This window comes from Vombatus ursinus, unplaced genomic scaffold (assembly GCF_900497805.2).
Source record: "Vombatus ursinus unplaced genomic scaffold, bare-nosed wombat genome assembly UNPS02014813.1, whole genome shotgun sequence".
In the NCBI taxonomy this organism is placed as follows: domain Eukaryota; kingdom Metazoa; phylum Chordata; class Mammalia; order Diprotodontia; family Vombatidae; genus Vombatus; species Vombatus ursinus.
The window spans coordinates 24,032,338-24,050,860 of NW_020954591.1; the positions used below are offsets into that span (position 1 = coordinate 24,032,338).

Here is an 18,523-nt window from a genome sequence, read left to right on the forward strand (position 1 = left end):
CACTAACCTGTCCCCCTGTCAGCCCCATATCAATCCATTTTCTTTGGTGACTTTTTGTTTTGGAGACTTTATTTTTAAAAATCATAAAAGCACATGCTCAGTCTGGATTAGGATTACTTTTAATGTAGCAGGTGAAGGTAAGTTAATGTATTTCACTACATCCATGTGTCAAGTTGCTCTGTAGATGAATTCCCAACTGCAGTTAGATGATAATCTTAGTGACATCTTAGGATCAGCTCTTGGCAAAATTGGAAAATAGAAGTTTTTCTTTGGATCTTCTATCCTCTATGCAGATGTGAAGGAGATATAGGTACAACACTCATTTAGGTGATATGGCTTGATTTAATAGGTTTCCCTTTCACTCTCCTTTGTGCATCCTGCCTGGAGCCCTGTAACCAATTCAGGAAAATGAACTTTTTCCATCCTTGACCACCACACCCAAGGCACTGGATTTGATCATGCTACCTGCTAGCTGGCTAAAGACTCCCACTACTGAGCGCCATACTCCTTTCCAATTTGCTTATCTTTTGTCCTCTTAACCTACCCCTCACCGCAAATCAAAACTCCCATTTTCTACCTATTTGGTCTGTAAGGCAAGCACCAAAGATTAATATCCCCATTTATACCTAGAACGACAAAAACAAAAAAATGCAACTTTACAAGTATTTAACTAGGATAGCCGAAGAAGGAACATGATAGGAATGTTATGTCATGCCACTCTATGTCCCTGAAACTTGCTCCCTCTCTCTTCATTTTCCTATTCTTTATCTTCTTTTTCTCTTAATTTTTTTTAACCAAGTACCTATCACTAGCAAGACACTGTACAAGGTGTTCCCTTCATTGGCCAAGCTGTAGAATGAAAGTATATTTTTTATTTGTTGTATACACAAGATAGAATTTTGTGTTTCCTATTATCTAGGGGTTGTCTGGGGGCAGCAAAGGCCAGGCCTTCACTAGAAAGACTTCAGCTATGAGCTCAGCCTGGGAATGGACTGCATTTCTTTTGTTAGAGAACCAGTTTAGCTAAGTTCAGAGATGCTCTCTCTTGGTTGCCAGCTGGCATCAGGTTTATTCCTTTTGTAACCACAGCAATCTTGAAGAACATTTGCTAGGTTATAGAAAAGTTATAATCACTGGTAGTGATTATATTATAATTATAACCACTGGTGGTGGACAGGGTATCCATATAGCAAAATTACAGTTCCTTTGAGTATTAAAAAAAATTTCTTCATTTAAAAAGTATTTTCCTCAAAAAAAAAAAAAAGCAAATAGTATTGCCCTTCAGTTATGTAGCTCTGGATTTTTTCCTGTTAGTTTGTACCCCTCATTAAAAAAAAGTTTCCTTTGCACCTAATTAAACTCATTAACACTATAGTGGCAAACCCTACTCTCCCCTAATCTTCCCCTAAATGTTGTCTTTTAAAAGGGGGATTGGTTTGGTACAGCAGCAAAATGAAATAAAATGTTTCAGGCAGTGTTGAATACATGAAGGAAAGATAAAGCATTTAAATAATTACTATGTGGTAGGCATTGTGCTAAGGTCTGTGTATACAAATACAAAAAGTAAGACAGTCTCTGCCCTCAAGGACCTTACATTCTATGAGGGGAAACTGTACATATAGGAATGGTAGCCAGGGAAGAAGGTCTTGGTCTGGGAAAATCATTGGGATGCTGAGCTGATCCATAGGGCAGTCAGTTGGTATGCATGCTTTAGAACGGGGTATATGGATGTTCAAGGAGGACTAGCACCTTTGGTGTGAGGGCTTACTGAGCCCTTTTCAGGGCTGTTCAACCACCTTTGGTGTCCACGGGGCATTCAACTCTCACCTGTGGCTCCAAGAAGCTGTGGCATATACAGTGGCCACACCCCAGCAAACTGTAAATCATCTTGACAGATGGGCTAACCCAGGTTGAGGGTATCTGATAGGCCTCAAACCTATTGGTGAGTTAGGGGGGTGTCTACCCCAAGCATGTGAAGACTTTTCCTGGCAGAATGGGCAGATGAGACCAATTTGTTCCAATGGCCATGAAAGTGACTGAAACAGGCCCTATGGAGTTCTTAGAGCTTGGTAAGATATCAAAGACGCCAAGGTTGTTCCATTGCATCCTGGGCCATTGCCAGTCATCCTGATTTTTGTCTTGCCACTGGCCTTTGATGAATCTGGAAGAGAGAGTGAGGCTTATGACTTTGTGCAACTCTGTCTCACCTGAATCCAATTCATGAAGGAGTTAAGACATCACTCTGTGAAGTCATTGGTCCTCTTTGAAAAACAAAAGTACCCAGAGGAGGAGGTGTAAAATAGAAATTGGTAGGTGCTGTACCTAAGGGCAGATAGCAGAATGACAGGAGTGCGCATCTAGATGGAATATGAGGCGTAGTCTGGTCTGTTGAAGCTAGGTATAGTGGACTAGCCAAGCTTGCACTCACTGAATCACTTAGCCCCAGGGTGAGAGTTCCAAAACTGAGTGGATTAACTAACGCAGGCATTTGGGCATTATGGGTTCTTGAAGTAGGGTTGGAGAGTGCTGGTCCAGGTGAGGAGAAGCAAGGCAGGAAAGTAGGGAAGATGGCAAGGTAGTTTAAGAGAATAGTTTGAAGCATGGAGGAACTCCTCTCTGTCGAATTTAATGCTGATCCTGAACTTATATTTGCATACATTGCTTCAATAAATATTTGTTTTCACATTTGTTATCTTACTTAATCTTCACAATAACAGCTATGAAGTGGGCATGAGAAGATTTTGTTATCTCCATTTTAGAGATGGACCAACTGAGGTTCAGGGAAGTCGTTACTTGCCAATATCACATAACAATTCAGTAGTGAACCTAGGATTTCTCACTCCAATTCCAGTGTTTTGTGGCTGTACCCTGCAACCACAATATACTGCCTCTTTTTTCACATTTATTTTATTTTTAATTTATGGAATAAAACAAGCATTTCCACAACATAGTATAATAAAAAGGTGATTGCACATGAAACTGCAAATCTGTTATGTACAACTTGCTATTCCTTTTAAATATGATATCATGTAAATTTCTTCTTTTTTTCCCTCTCACCCCCCCACCATAGAGATGGCTACCATTACACACAAATAGGTATGTATATACGTAAAATTATTCTACAAATACTTCTACTTACCAGTTCTTTCTCTGGTTTATGATTTGTATGCTATAGGACCTCTGGGTCCTCCTTCAGCTTTAGGAGCTCTCTGCAATCACAACTACTCTTAGGGAGCAATCTGTATTAGTTCTTTATACCTTACAGCAATGATTCTCAACTGTCTTGATCTAAGGGCCCCTTTATAATCTTAAAAATTATTGAGGATTCCAAAGAGCTTTTGTTTATGTGGATTATATTTATTCATATTTATCATAGTAGAAATTAAAACTGATAAAATTTTAAAATATTTATTAATTTAAAATAATAATAAACCCATTGCATATTAACATAGTTTTGAACAAAAACTATAAAACAAAAAATAATGAGAATGGCATTGTTTTATATATTTTTATAAATTTCTTTAATATCTGGCTTAAGAAGACAGCTGAGTTTTCATATCTACTTTTGCTTTCAATCTGCTGTGATACTGTGTTTTGGTTGAAGTATATGCAGAGAATCTGGCCTCACATAGATATATAGTTGGAAAAAGGATTGTTTTAATAGGCAAATAATATCTTAGTGTTATTATGAAAATGGTTTTGTCTTCATGGACCCCCTGAAAGGATCCTAGGGGGCCTCAAAGATTTATGGACCACGCTTTGAGGACTGCTGCTTTACAGCAAATGAATCCTGGGTTTCTTTCTCCCACAGGCAATGTGATAACGGAATATTAGAGGTGAAAAGGACCTTAGAGATTAATTATCTAGTCCTACTACCTCATTTTATAGATGAAGAAACTATGTTGTCAAGTGGTCACTTTGTTTCTTATAAATACTGTCCACTAGTAAAGGGATTTCATATACAAGCAAATGTGTGCCTTTAATATATTTTTTGGACAACTGAGCCCTTTCCCTGCTCCTGAGATCACAAGCAGGTGGTTGCCTATTTCACATAAGCATAAAGGCAATTTTTTTCTTTTCCCCTCTATCCATTTAAATACCCATTGTGTTTTAGTTGAACTGTGTACCCTGATTTAAGGGTTTGTGGCCTTTGAAATAAATTCCTGTTTAATTTAGATTAAACAGGTATTTCTTTAGCACTTGCTATGTGCTGGTCATTGAGGTAGGCATTGAGGATAGGAAGACAAAAACTAACAGTTTCAGCCCTGAAGGAGCTCTCAGGAATGATATAGTTAGAGCCTCTTGCATCCAGCATTAAGATATTTGCCAACAAGTCAAATCAGAGCTATTAGATTAGTGTAAAGATTTAGTTTGAAAGTATACTGGGTTGTCTGTCTAATTTACACATTGTGCATTACTTTCCTAGAATCCTAGATTTCAGGGCCCAAGTCAGAGTTCAGAATATTAGTTTATGGTGGATGAAAGCTGACCTGAAATTGTGTAACTGAAAGAGTAACTCAAAGAAACTTCTCTTGTTACATCGCCTTCTCCCACACCCCCTCCCCCATGTTCATTTTAGGATAAACAGTCTAAAAACATAGATACCAGTCTTATGAGATCAGCCATGAAAATAAGCACTGGCCATTGTCCCAGGACCCGGAAGCAGTTGGGAGTGGTAGGGAAGGGAGGCAGAAGAGAAACATGGTACATCCCATTCTGAGTTGCTTGCATGGCAAGCACTAATGGGAGAGTACAGACATGTGCGTGTGAACAAAATGGAGTGATTCTCAAAATGAAAGTGCTCTGAATCCACAGAAGAAAACATGGTGGCTGATGGGACATTATTTCTCTTTCATTCTCATTCCTCATGTATCAGGAGAAGTTCCACTTTAAAAGTACTTACTGAATTTTAAATATAAAACTCACCGGGGCACCTGAATGTCAAACCAGTTAATTTTACTCACTCACCAGAAAGTGTACCTGGCAACTGCTCTCAGTCAACAGATGTGGAATCTTAAAATAAATTGTGATTGAATCAAATTTTATTGATGGCTTTAAATCAAAAGAAGTCTGATTTTCTTATCCTGAGTGGTTCATTTTCCCAGACTGGAAAGCTAAATGACTTATATGGTCAATAGTAAATAGAACCACTAGGGACAAAAAGAAATAAAAACCTGTTTAACTCTAATGGCAAGAGTCCAAGCTGTGAGAAGGGCCAAGTCGGGCAGGATTATGCTCTTATTCTGTGCTTTTAACGTTGAGATCAAAGTGTTGGGGTCGGAATGAACACACCTGAGTTCAGATCTAGGCTCCATTATTTATTACATGTGTGACCTTGGTTAAAATCCACTAACCTCTCTGGGTTTCAGTGTCCTCATCTGTTAAATGAGGGGTATGTACTAGGTGACCTCTAAGGTCCTTTGCAACAGCAAATCCTATGAGGGTGAAAGACATGGGAAAGTAGTCCCAGGGTGGAACTAACTGCTGTAAGGTCAATAAGGTGGCTTATAGGATAACTATATATTTTACACTTTTCTAAGTATGACTCTGGGAGGGAGCAATTGGGTGTCCAGAACCCTTAGAAACTATTTTTTGGAAGTTATTCCCACATTAGCCTTCTCTTTACTGCTCTGCCAGCAAGCAGACATTACAGAAGAAATAGAAGGACCAGAATGCCCCTTTTTGTATGTGTTTTGTCCCAAGAAACTTCAGGATAATTTCAGAGGAATTGTTCCCCATTTCCCTTTATTTTAGATTTTTGTCTGCATGTTCCAAGATATCTCTTGGGAATAATCAATTGCACTTGTCCGCAAGCATAGGCACAGACATGAGTAGAGCCCTTGAGATCAACTTTGACCTGATTGGCTCTTCCATCCACATATCACTTAGTTTATAAAATCACACTCCTTCCAGGAGATTGGTTGATCCTTTTTTTTTTTAAACTCCCTTTAGGTACACCTCCATGATGTCTCCCCTAAGTCCCAAGTGGTTTTATCTTATTCTATTGGGAGCCTCCTCTAGATTCTTATCTGAAACCTACTCTAAGCTAAACAAAAACAAGAAAACTTTAGAGTACCACTCAATACTCTAAATCTAAATTTAGATCCCTTGCCCTGGCATATCATTCCCCTCCCTTTTACCCAGAAGAACAGAAGTGGCCATTGTCACATCATCAGTGGCTAGCCAATCAGACTGGAGTTTTGCCACAATATCCCTGCCCCCATTGCCCAGTGGGAATTCCAAGGTTGCTTCTATGGAAGGAGGGAGCTAAGGAGGAGGCTTGGCCTGAGCCAAAGGATGATTATTACAACATGGATTGTGTACATAATGGCCCGGAAAAAAATGGGATTCTGCTTCCCACCAAAAACCAGTTCGGTAAGTGAGATTGCTTGTGTTAAAATTTCCAGGGAGTAAATCATTGAATGCACCTTTTAAAATAGGGAAAAGAAGATGAGCATGGGCTGTCGGGGATTGAGTGGGACCTAACTTTACCCAATCTCTTCTAGGACATTGAAGTTGTGGAAAGCGAGGCAGTATCAGTGGTGCAACACTGGCTGAAAAAGGTTAGGAAGCTCTCTGAATGGGTATCCCCATTTAGAAAAGGTAGAAACCACCTAGGGAGGGGTCTATAATGGGGTTAGGGATCTATGCTTCTCTGTGTGAGCCACCAAGAGACTGAACTTCAACATTTAACAGCAATTGAGCTCTGCTCATCAAGAAGACTAGAGCTGAGATCTAACCACTGAATTCCTTAGGAAACTTCTGGGAGTGGAAGAGCTTTAGCTAAGATTCTCAAGCAGGTTGGGATAAGAGTTTAGCTATACCCTCTTCCAGTTCACTAATGTCTTAAGGAACTGTTTGGGGAATTCCTAAAAGAGTATCTTCAAGAGATATTCCTGGGGATTTGATGGGGCTCTTGAAGCGTCAGAGAGCATCTGCTTATGTTTCAGACAGAAGAAGAGGCTTCCCAAGGTATCAAACAAAAGATGTCAAACTGTCCTCCAACTCATGGCCAAGAAGTACATGTGACAAGAGATGTGGTAACAGGGACAAGAGTTGGAGGGTGGGAGACGATCAGACCAAGAAAAGAGACTGTACCTAAACACTAATAACTCCCCTCCCTTAACTGTGGGCAGCTAAAGAGAGGACATGGGTGTCTATGTGGCTCAGTTATACATTCTCAGGGGACAAACTTACCAGGGGATTTCATTAAGACTGATTCGTAAGGGGAGAGTGGGGGTGACTGAGAGATAGTCTCTCTAGAGTGCATTCTCAAAGACCTTGGGAGGATGAATGGGTCATCTATTTGTAGAGAAATGAGGAAGGGAGCTTGGCTTGACTTTTTGTTCTATGCCCTGAGAAGAAATCAGGGAGGGTCTCATCTGGATTTTCTAGGTGAAACATCATGTTTCAAAATCTGACTTATCAGTAAATCGGAGCCAAGAGGTCCTTGAGGAGAGAACAAGGATCCAGTTCATAAGATGGAGGTAAAACATTCCCACTTGCCCTTAGGAGACAAAATCCTATAGTAATGGTAGAGGGTGGTTGCATTTGGCCACGACAAAGATATTTCCCTCTGAATTCTATACTAGTTCATATTCCCAGTTACCTTCTCTTTCTTCTCTGCTTTCCAGAAAAGTGTCCTTTGGATTGGAAGTTTTCCTACCTTTGTTCCATCTCTAGAGGTTTTTTTTTCTAAACTTTCAAGTGATTCATGGGGAAAAAGTCCCTCCCCCCACCTTTTATGCTTTCAAAGCAATTTCAAATTTTTCTTATTTTTGCACCTGAATTGTTCAGAAGTCATTGGACTTTAAAAGCTAAAGGAAAATAAGCTTTTAAAATGCAAAAGTCAAAGCCGTCATCTGCGATAGAAATAAAAAGAGGTTTCTTAGTGCCTGAGGCTAGAATTCTCCATTCTACTTTCCCCATGCCTTTGCAATATTGTCTTGAAGTCTGTCAGCCCTCAAACTGAATCTCCATAACCTCCCCCAAACATTCCCATCCATTTCCCTGGCCTACAGACCAGTGTCCCTCAAGACTGAGCTCTCAGGCCTCTCTAATATACATATACATATATGTATATAATTTATACATATACACACACATATAATTTATATATACATGTTTATATAGTATATATAATTTTACATTATATATGTGTTACATATTTATGAAATATATATAGTTTGTATAATTTATAGGATCTCTGATTTAGAGCTAGAAAAAAACTAAAGATCATCTACTTCCATCTCATTTCACAGATGCAAATGAAGAAAGTTGAGACCCAGAGAAGTTAAACAACTTGCCCAAGATCTCACAGATGGTCACCATCAAATGTGAGATTTGAATTTCAGGTCTTCTGACTCCAAAACCAATGCTTTTTCCACTGTACCACTCTGTAAGGTCAAGATTCAAACTAAGAAATGCAAAATCTCAATATCCCTGTCTCTAATAATACCTAAAAGAAAAGCATGCATGCACAAGTATCAATGTTATCAATCTAGCTATTAACCTGCACTCCTACCACATAATCAACTCACTTCCTTTTCCAATCATATCATACTTTTCTAGTACACTAAAGCCACTTATCAAGAATAATTAGTTAAAATAGGAAGCACCAAAATAGCTTTCTCTGTTAGTCTGGGATGAGATGTGGCAACATGGTATTCCATGTTCTCTGCCCCTGGGGTGGGACATGTCCCATAGGGTGGTCTCTCTACTCTCCTAACCACAACATACATAGTACAGTGGCTGCAGCTCCTTCCACCTCATTCCATATGGACTGGAGCAGAGTTTGTGGTGCCAGCCTATGAACAAAAAGTCCTAGTTACAGATCTACCAAAGAATGGAAACCATGAATGACATTACTATGAAGAAATGTGATAGAAAAGATTTCAGTTACAACTGATCTATGTGCCTACTCTCTCATTTGTTTAAAAAAAAACTTTGTGAAAATTGTCTACATGTATTTTGAAGGTAACCTTGATGAAAATATGAGAGTATGATAAATGGCATTTAAGAATTCAGGAAGAATGGATGGAAAAGACCAAGTACACATAATTTGTGTGTATACCATAGACAAATAGATTTTCTACATAATCATAAGGTTAACCTAATATTGTAGAGAGCACAATCTCACTTTTCATTGCTTGTTGACTATAAAAAATTTGACTCAGTAAATAAAATACTATTTTAAAGAATTGCCTCCAATGAGGAATCCTGTTTACTTTGATTATCAAGACATAGAAACAAAATAAGGATATAATAAGTATGTTAAACAAAGGTGTTCACCACTATCACAGAAAGCATCCTGTACAGGGTCCAAATGAAAGAGAAATTATGTCAATGGTGATATTCCTGTTGGTGAATGGCATTGTACGAGATGTGCCAAACCCAAGAACATTAAAGAGCCTTCTCATTGAGATACATGTTTCTTCAAAATGAGTTTAAAAATCCAAGAAAAATCAAAAGGATTAAAAATGCCTATTGTCTACCAGGGGTGGGGAACCTGCAGCCTGGAGACCATATGTGGCCCTCTAGGTCCTTAAGTGTGGCCTTTTGACTGAATCCAAACTTTACAGAACAAATTTCCTTAATAAAAGCATTTGTTCTGTAAAACTCGGACTCAGTCAAAAGGCCACATCCAAGGACCTAGAAGGCCATATGTGGCCTCGAGGACACAGGTTCCCCACCCCTGACCAAACTATGACATTCAGTTGAAAAGCCAGTCCCCTGAGTTGGTAAAAGACAAATTAAGACAAATATTGCAGATGAGCAATGACCTAGAGAACTGGTTGGAGTGCATTTGGGAAATTGGGCAAACAGTGCAAAAAAACCACTTTTTCATACAAATGTTATCATGGTAATATTGTATCTCCACATCTTGAAACACCACAAACTCCAAAAAATTAGAGTTTTAGGTGACCCTGGGGCAATGAACAGGCAGATGGTGGGTATAAGTAGACTGAAACATATTCCAAATAATGACCTATGCTTAAGAAGTCATATTAGGATTTAAGACAAGTGGCATTAGGGTACTAGAAGAGTAGGATATTATTAGAAAAGGAAGTTGATTATGTGGTAGGGGTGCAGGTTAATAGCCAGATTGATACATTGGTACTTCTGATACAGAAAGACCTAGAAAAAAGATTCTAGCACTTCAGGGAGATCTTCTTTGGAGGATCTATGGAAGAACAAGAGTGATACCAGATTCAAAGGTGCTGATGGGGGTCATGAGCTATGGCAATGGAGGGAGCATCTACATCAAAGATTTGATTCATCAAATTCCTGACGTGTCAAAGGCTTTCCAAGATCTCTAAATTACAGCTTTAGATAACTGCTTACTACATGTCTAGCTGAGGCTGACTTTCTTGTGCATGGATACCTTTCTTTTAGGTATTATTAGAGATAGGGATGATGAGATTTTGCATTTCTTAGTCTGAATCATAACCATTACAAAGTGGTACAGAGTGATATTGGTTTTGGAGTCAGAAGAACTGAATTCAAATCTCGCATTTGATGCTGACCATCTGTGAGATCTTGGGCAAGTTGTTTAACTTCTCTGGGTCTCCACTTTCTTCATCTGTGAAGTGAGATGAAAATAGACAATCTTTAGTTTTTTCCCTAGCTCTAAATCAGACTCTATAAGTTAGATAATCTGTAAATATATCTAATAAACATGTATATTACATAATATATAGCTATATTTTATAAAATATATAAGCATACATATAAATTATATATTTATAAACTATAAATTATCCATAAGCAGTCTTTCCCTATCCATGGCAATTTTTAAAAAAACTCAGACTGGCTTTACTCATTTAGGGTATACTAACTTACTTTAATATTCATCTGGCAAAATATTCATTAAATATCTATTAATTTATACAGTGCTATGCTAGATACCATATGGAGTATAAAGATATATAAAAAGACAAAGACCCTTTCCTCAAGGAGCTTGTAATATGTGTCAGACACATGAAAAATTAAATAATAAGATATCAGAAGAATAGTCTAGGAGAAGTGAAAAATGAGATAATTTGTATTATTAATACAGAAGAGAGATGTAACTTTTCCTGAGGGTGGTTGAGGGAAGTTTCATGGCAGAAATTTATGGAGATAGAGCTGGGTCTTAAAGGATGGATTGGAGTTGGATATGCAGAGAGGAGAAAGTGGGGAATTCTTCACAGGTTGAAGGAACAATTTGAGCAAAGTTAGGGAGGCAGAAAGCATATGCGGGGGTGGAGAACCTGTGGCTTTGAGGCCACATGTGGCCTTGTAGGTCCTCAAGTGTGAGGAAATCATTCAGGCCCTTTGATTTTCAAAGGGCCACACTTGAGGACCTAGAGGGCCATATGTGGCCTTGAGGTCAAAGGTTCCCCACACCTAGATTGTGTTAGATAGATAGCCAACTGTAGACTGGTGGACAGCCATCAGCTTGGAAGCTTTATGAGAGAGGCTTGGGAAAATAAGGACATTAGAAAAGAACCAATTGGCTTCTGCTTCAAAAAATAACCAGTGACACTATAAGAAAATAAACTCTCAATGAGCTGTGCATTACCTGTGATGTTGGATTTTCTCTGTCACCACTACTAACCATTGCCACAAGAAGTTGACATTCAGCAGATTTCATGCCCCTGAGATATCTAAAGCTTTATTTGAATTGTAAGGATCATAGACATTTATTTTGATTTTGGGGAGAATATTTATTTTTATTTGAATGCTTGAATTTCTCTTTGCTGTATCACTTGTCTACTATGAAATCTGGGGAAATACAAGACCTCTGGTTTCTGTATCATAATAGAAAATGGGAGAATATGATCGAGCAACTTAATCTATCTTAAGTCATTTGATAAGCTGATAAGCTGTGTATATTTTGCTACTCAGGGAAACTGGCTGGTCAAGAGCTCTGAGTTTTGTATAATTTAAAGATTATTAATCTGGAGTTCTTGAACTTATTAAAATTTTTCAGTAACTATTTCAATATATTTGGTTTCCTTTGTAATCATATGTGTTATCTGATGCATTTAAAAAACATTCTTGGGGCAGCTAGGTGGCACAGTGGATAGGGTACTGGTCCTGAAGTTAGGAGGACCTGAGTTCAAATCCGGCCTCAGACCAAACACTTAACACTTACTAGCTGTGTGACCCTGGGCAAGTCACTTAATCCCAATTGCCTAAAAAAAAAAAATAAAAAAAACCATTCTTCTGAGAAAGGGTCCATGAAGGAGGTATCACCTTTAAGGGGACCAAGGGAACAGATTTTTATAATCCCATATTAGCACTTTCCCCTTGAGTGGTGAGATAGAAAAAACTTGAACACCAAAAAGTTTGAATGACATTTTACAGCCACACTCGTATCTTCCAAGTCCCAAGCGATGTGAGAGATGAGGTCATGCGGGAGAGGATAGAGCAGGTGAGAAGAAGGTGAGACTCTTTTCAAGCAGGCTTTTCTGGTTTCCTGGTTTGGGGATAGGAATGTTCAGAGTACAACCCAAAAGACTAATCTTTAGGGTAAAGTAATTTGTTCTGCTTTTGGCGTCCTTGCCTAAAAGACTTGGGTCTCTTTAGTCACTGCCCAATTAGTCTAAAAACAGGATATTTATATAAGCCTCTTAGGTTGCTGCCTGGTGAATTCCACATTCAGTGAAAACAGCTCAATTGACCTCCATTTTCCTTTACCACTCCATGAATTCTCCCATCCAAACCCATGTCCTGTGTTCATCTTCCTGCTGTGTAAGTAGGCATAGGCACTCAGTCAGATCACTAGGAAGCCCCAAGCCAAGTACTTGGCCATTGTGACTCCCTTAGAGTCTCTGCCCCATGGTGTCCTAGGTGACTGCTGTCATTTCATACCATCTCTCTCTTGTCCAGCGTGTCTCAAGTTATGGTTGAATGTACCCCCAGTGTTCAAGACTCTTTCTCAGACTGCTAGGATCAGCAGGTGAGACAAACAAAGCAGGTCAATTTTGATGGGGTGGAGGAGGTAGGAGGGGGTGGAGAAAAGGGAGGCTAGAGCTAGTAGGGACAGAAGTGGGTAATAAAGAAGCAGGTGTGGGGGGCAGACTAGCTCTGCCCTTGGTTTGCCTGGAGAAATAGCCCTTGTGAGAAGGCTACTCCATTTATCTTGTTATTCATCTCCCTGGTTCCAGTAGGAACTCTAAAGCAAGATTCATGTAAGTATTTTTGATTCTATAGTTGTAATATAGTAGAAAGACTTTTCTAACACCACCTGTTTAAAAGCCCAAAGGTCAGAAGGATCATGAGGCCCTGCTTTTAAGGAAAAAAACTTACTGAAAATCAAGATCTCAGCAGCTTTTGTTCCCTGGACTAGGAGTCAGGAGACCTGAGTTCTAATCTCAGCTCTGCTACTAACCAGGTGTGTAACCTTGGATAAATAATTCTCATGGCTTCAGTTTCAATCTCCCCTATAACTTCACACAAATATAGTTGTACATGAAATAGTGAGGGACAGCTGTGTGGCAGTACCTTGAAAAAAAATGAACTAAAGTATCTTACAAAACGTAAGGTCAAAATTAAAATTATTATAGAGCATTCATTCAACAAATATTTATAAGTACTCACTGGATATCTTCAAACAGTATCTATATGACTGGTTCCCTTGTTATATGGCAAGAAATAGAATTAATTTTGTAGAGAGGTTTATTCAATGAATAAGATAGTATTTGCGTACCTTCCAACTCTAGGACTTTTTGTTTCTGTGATTCTCTTGAATGTGCAAACACTGAGCCAGCCATTGGAGAGAACATAAAAGATTAATTAGATAGTTTGGGCCCTCTAGGAGCTTATGTTCTAGTAGACAAAGTAAGACATGTACAATATACAACTAGGCTTTCCCTACAACTATCTCTTAAGATTGAGATGCAGGGTTTGGGAGACAACAGGGTGAAGAGTAGAGAGATCTGCCTGTTCCCATGATGCGGCGATTCCCCTAATTCTGTGCTCACTATTCTATTTCTCTGCTTCTGGCCTCCAGGTTGGTGTCCTTTCTGGTTCACAGAACAACCTGCATTTGAGGTCCTCCTGCTCCCTCTGACCTTGATGTTTGACCAGTGTGGCATGTCCTGGGGGAAGAAAATCCATCTGATGAATCCATAACTGTGACAGTGGTGACATTTGCATCTTCCCACTAAACTACTAAATAAAGAGACATGCTATTTAAGAACCACCTCCCTGTGTGCCTGTAGTTATGCTTCCAATATCCTTCAATCCTCTTTGTTTTGGGGGATGTGGAGAGAGAAATGTCTTTGCCATTGTTCCAGCTCAGAGATCCTCAGTCTAAGGGAAGAAGGAAAGTTTGTGACCCCACTGGATAAACTAAATGGTTTCATAGGCCATATTACTAGTTGCCACCAGATGGTACTGTTTCTCCACAGAAGAAGTGATTATGTCAGACTAGGAGAGGTGTCTCTCAGTCAAGTGTGCTGCAGGGATTGAGTGATCGGTTTGGAGAGATCTCTGGGTAGTGCTAGGCATTATTGGGGGAGCCATAAGAGATTATCTAAGGCATGGTATCTATCTTTGAGGAACTTAGAAGTCTAGTTCTCTAGAGGGCACACACATTTACAGGTACTCAAGTGAGAACATTTACAAAGAAATATAGAAACAAGTTACAATTAAAATATGGTACAAAATGACTCAATATATGATGAGAGAGCCCAAGAGAAAGAGGTCAGGATTTATAGGAAGCTAGGCACAGTAAATAGGACATTGGCCTTGGAAGCAAAAAAACCTGGGTCCAAAATCTGGTCTCAGATTAGTGTGCATCTGGGCAAGTCATTTAATCTCTGCTTCAGTTTTCTTATCTATAAAATGGGCTAAATAATAGTGCTTATCTCTCGGGGATTGTGAGGTTAAAATGAGCTTTTCTGAAGCACTTTGAGTACTCTAAAGTGTTATATAAATGCTGTTTACTTGGGGTTACTCAGGAAAGGCTTTTGAGAAGAGGTGAGGTATGCACAGGGTTTCATGTTCCTGGTATTTGGAAAAGAGGCCTTTGAGGCCTATGACTGAACAACTAAGTGATACCTCTTGCTTGTTACTTTTGGAATTTATTGTGATGTAGGGCATGCAGGTATACAAGTACACATGTGTGAGTACATGCAGTCATCTAGTATTGTAGGAAGAGACAATAATATGGCCACAATAACTTCAAACTTTGGGTGGAAATAAAATCATTAAGTGGCTCAAATGGAGTTTTGTTCTGTGCATGATTAACCCCAGGAGGAGAATTTGGGAACAAATATGCTGCCTCTACCTGTGTTACACAGGGGACTGAGCCATGGTGAATTAAAAGAAAATCACTGGCGAATTTGGGACCAGTCAGCTGTGACCGAGCCATTTGTGTAGCTAAATGGAGCTGAAAGAACTAATAAAGGCTTTGTGGGTCATAGATCCAAAAGGAGAGGAACGAGAGAGACAAGGAGGAGGAGGAGGAGGAGGAGGAGGAGGGAAAGAAAGAGAAACATGGTGTGGGGACCATTCAAGGATATCATTGAGAGATTTTTGATGGTGGTAGTATGGTAATCTGCCTTTGTGTGGCAAGTATCATGTATATCTTCATTCTTAACATTAAATTCCTAAATGCAGGTGGCATCTTATAGGGTATTGCAGAAAGAGAGTCATCTAGCCAGAGCCCTTGTCCTCTGGGAGCTTGTGATCTTAAGATTCACTGATATAGGTAAAAAGAGAGAGTATACAGAAAGAACAAACATATTAAGGAAATACAAGAGATGGATATTTGAATTACATGCAGCTTAAGAGCAGATGTATCAACATGGGGAAGGAGTGGGTAGCTGGAGTAGCTACTATAATTCCAGTTGAGATCAGAGGGAACAAGGCATAAATTGTCAAGTTATTTTCTGGCCAAACAATCAATCCAGGCAAGGTTTATGTGTGAGATGAAGAACTTGAAAGACACTTGAATGATGAGAACTAGATTGTTTGGTAGACTGAGGAAAGCTGAATATTTAGGCAGACTAGAAACAATGGGAATAACAACAACGAGAGACACTGTGACATAGTAAATAGAGAGATGGCCTTGGAGTCAGAAAGACCTGGATTGAAGACCTGCTTCTGGTACATACTTGCAATATGACATAAGCAAGTCATTTAATCTCTCAGTGACCCTGGCCACTTTCTAAGCCTGGAAGTTGCAGAAGAGGTGCCTCATTTGTATTGGTAGATGAAGTCCCTCACCAGGAGCTCCCCAAACTGATGAAATCACAGGTCCAGTAAAAGTGACAGCAATCATAACCAACACCTATAATATTATTAATGGGGCAGAGACTGAATGCCTAATTGTAGGGGGGGATTCTTACTTTGAGTAAGGGTTGAACTAGATGAGTTTTGAGGTCTCACCTCTGCAGTTATCTTATTCAACAAATTCAACTAAATCCAACAAATATTTATTAAGTAACTACTATATACTATAACACACTGTAGTAGAAATGGGGGTGGTAGTACAACTTTCGTATAAAGCCTGGTCCCAGTCCTCATAGAACTTACATGTTAGTAAAGGAATGACATATACACAAATAACTAAAAAATAGTAGTATTTATACAGGGTTTTAAGGTTTGCAAGGCACTTTCTATAGACAGTTTCATTTTATTCTCATAACAATACTATGAGGTAGGTACTATTATCCACATTTTACGGATGAGGAAACTGAATCTGAGAAAGGTTAAGCAACTTATCTAAGGTTACACAGCTAATAAAAGTGTCTGAGGTGGGATTTGAACTCAGGTCTTTCTTACTCCAAGGCCAGCGCTCTATTGTACCACCTAAACATCTTCAATGTGAAAATGCCTTTAATACATAAACTACATAAGTGTACTAAATAGGTGCAAAATAAACTGCTCTATGATCTCAGAGGGGTTATGTTCATTACAGAAAGTGAAGGTTTCATGGAGGAGGTGACATTTGAGGGGAGGTAATTGGTATTTATTTCTTTGAGAGTGGTTCAGGATGGGGTGGAATTTGAGGGTGAGTTGTTGCAGATTGTGAGATAGAAGGCTAGTATTAGAAGACATAAGTAATTGGAGTGGAATATAGGATTCGGAAGTTGTGTCCAGTACTGGGATGGAGCGAAGGGGGTGGGGTGGTAAAGTAGTGGCAGATAGAGGGAGTCAGCTTGGGACTGGGTGGGTTTTGAATGATAGTTTAGGGACTCAGGTGGAAAGCAGAGCCCAGAGCAGTAGGTGGTGCTGGAGAGAGCTGTCATACAGGTCTGAGACAGAGAGGGCACAGAGAGAACTCTGGAGGACAGGCTGAAGGTCGGAGCTTCTGCCAGCACCAAATCACGAGTCTGTAGAGAGGTCTTTGGAAAGGCCAAACTTCAGGACCAGGGACAGGGGACGGGAAATCATTCACTCCTTGGGAACTAGAGAAAAACACTAGCTCTAGGTTTTGAACTGCAGTCACCAGTGCCTTTGAGAGGGAAGCCTCGGATGGCTGCTGGAGGCTGACTCTGCCGCCTGAGGCACAGTTGCAACATGTCGGTGAATTATTGATCGGTGTTAACATTACAGCTCTGACAACACCATTACTGACTTTGACTTCATGTTTAAATCATCACTCCAACAGCTCTGAAATACAGTATATTTTATTTAATATGTAACGAACAGCTCTCCTTTCTGTTCCAGATACCTTTGCTGATTCTCCGTGGCAGTGCTCGCGGAGGAAGAGAATTGACTCCCAGAAAGGAGGAAGCAGGAAGGGGCGGTGAAGAGCAAGAGTTCTGGGTAGTATGGCACTCGGGTTCAGTTGGAAATAATGGCAGGGGCACGGGACAGGAAAGGGCACGGGCAGGACAGAATAGAGTAAAAGGAGAAGGGGGCTTCAGGGTAGATAAAAGAATATATTCTAGACAGAATAAAATGTTTAAGGAAAGAAGAGCTCAAATGGCAAACAAAACGGATGGAGAAGGGAGTCATTCGGCGTGTGAAACAAAAAGTCTCTTTGGAAATCAAACAACGTTGAAAAGAACCCCGGGATTTGGAATCAGAGTATCTAGGTTCTAATTCTAGTCCCACTAGCTGTGTGCCCTTGGGCTTCAGTTTTCCTGTAAAATGAGGTGATTGGAATAAATGATTTTCAGTCCCTCTTCGCTCTAAATCCCAGGATCCTAACAGAATGAGGGTCTCTGAGTTATCTAAGGACTTCAGCTGTGCTTTAATATTCTGCTGTCAACTTTGAGAAAGTGGAGGGGGCAGTAGGAGAGAGGGTCCCCCAGAAGAGATGGCCCCAGAAATGAAATATAGGGAAGGAAAATGGAGATGATGCCTTTAAGAAAAATCCTAAGCGAGTTTTCTCCATTTTCTCTCCCCTCTCTTCAGTGAAATGTAAGAGGAGCCTGAGTGTAAGACCAAGGGCTCCGAGTGGAGTTGATTAACCAGCAGCCAAAAAGCAGGCAAAGTGGAATTGGTATTTCACAGAAAATGGGAGGAAGAAAAAAAAAGAAAGAAAGAAATCCAGCCTCCACCAACCAACCAAACAAAT

At 39.7% G+C, this 18,523-nt stretch overlaps 1 protein-coding gene across 1 annotated transcript; it reads left to right on the forward strand.

Annotated features, from left to right (window-relative positions):
* Positions 1-6,297: 6,297 nt before the first annotated feature.
* SPATA19 (spermatogenesis associated 19) lies at positions 6,298-12,937 on the forward strand. The gene is made up of 6 exons (XM_027877623.1): positions 6,298-6,375; positions 6,507-6,563; positions 6,951-7,040; positions 7,396-7,487; positions 12,352-12,429; positions 12,877-12,937. The coding sequence occupies exons 1-6, from the start codon at positions 6,298-6,300 to the stop codon at positions 12,935-12,937; spliced, it is 456 nt and encodes a 151-aa protein (XP_027733424.1).
* The last annotated feature ends 5,586 nt before the right edge of the window (positions 12,938-18,523 follow it).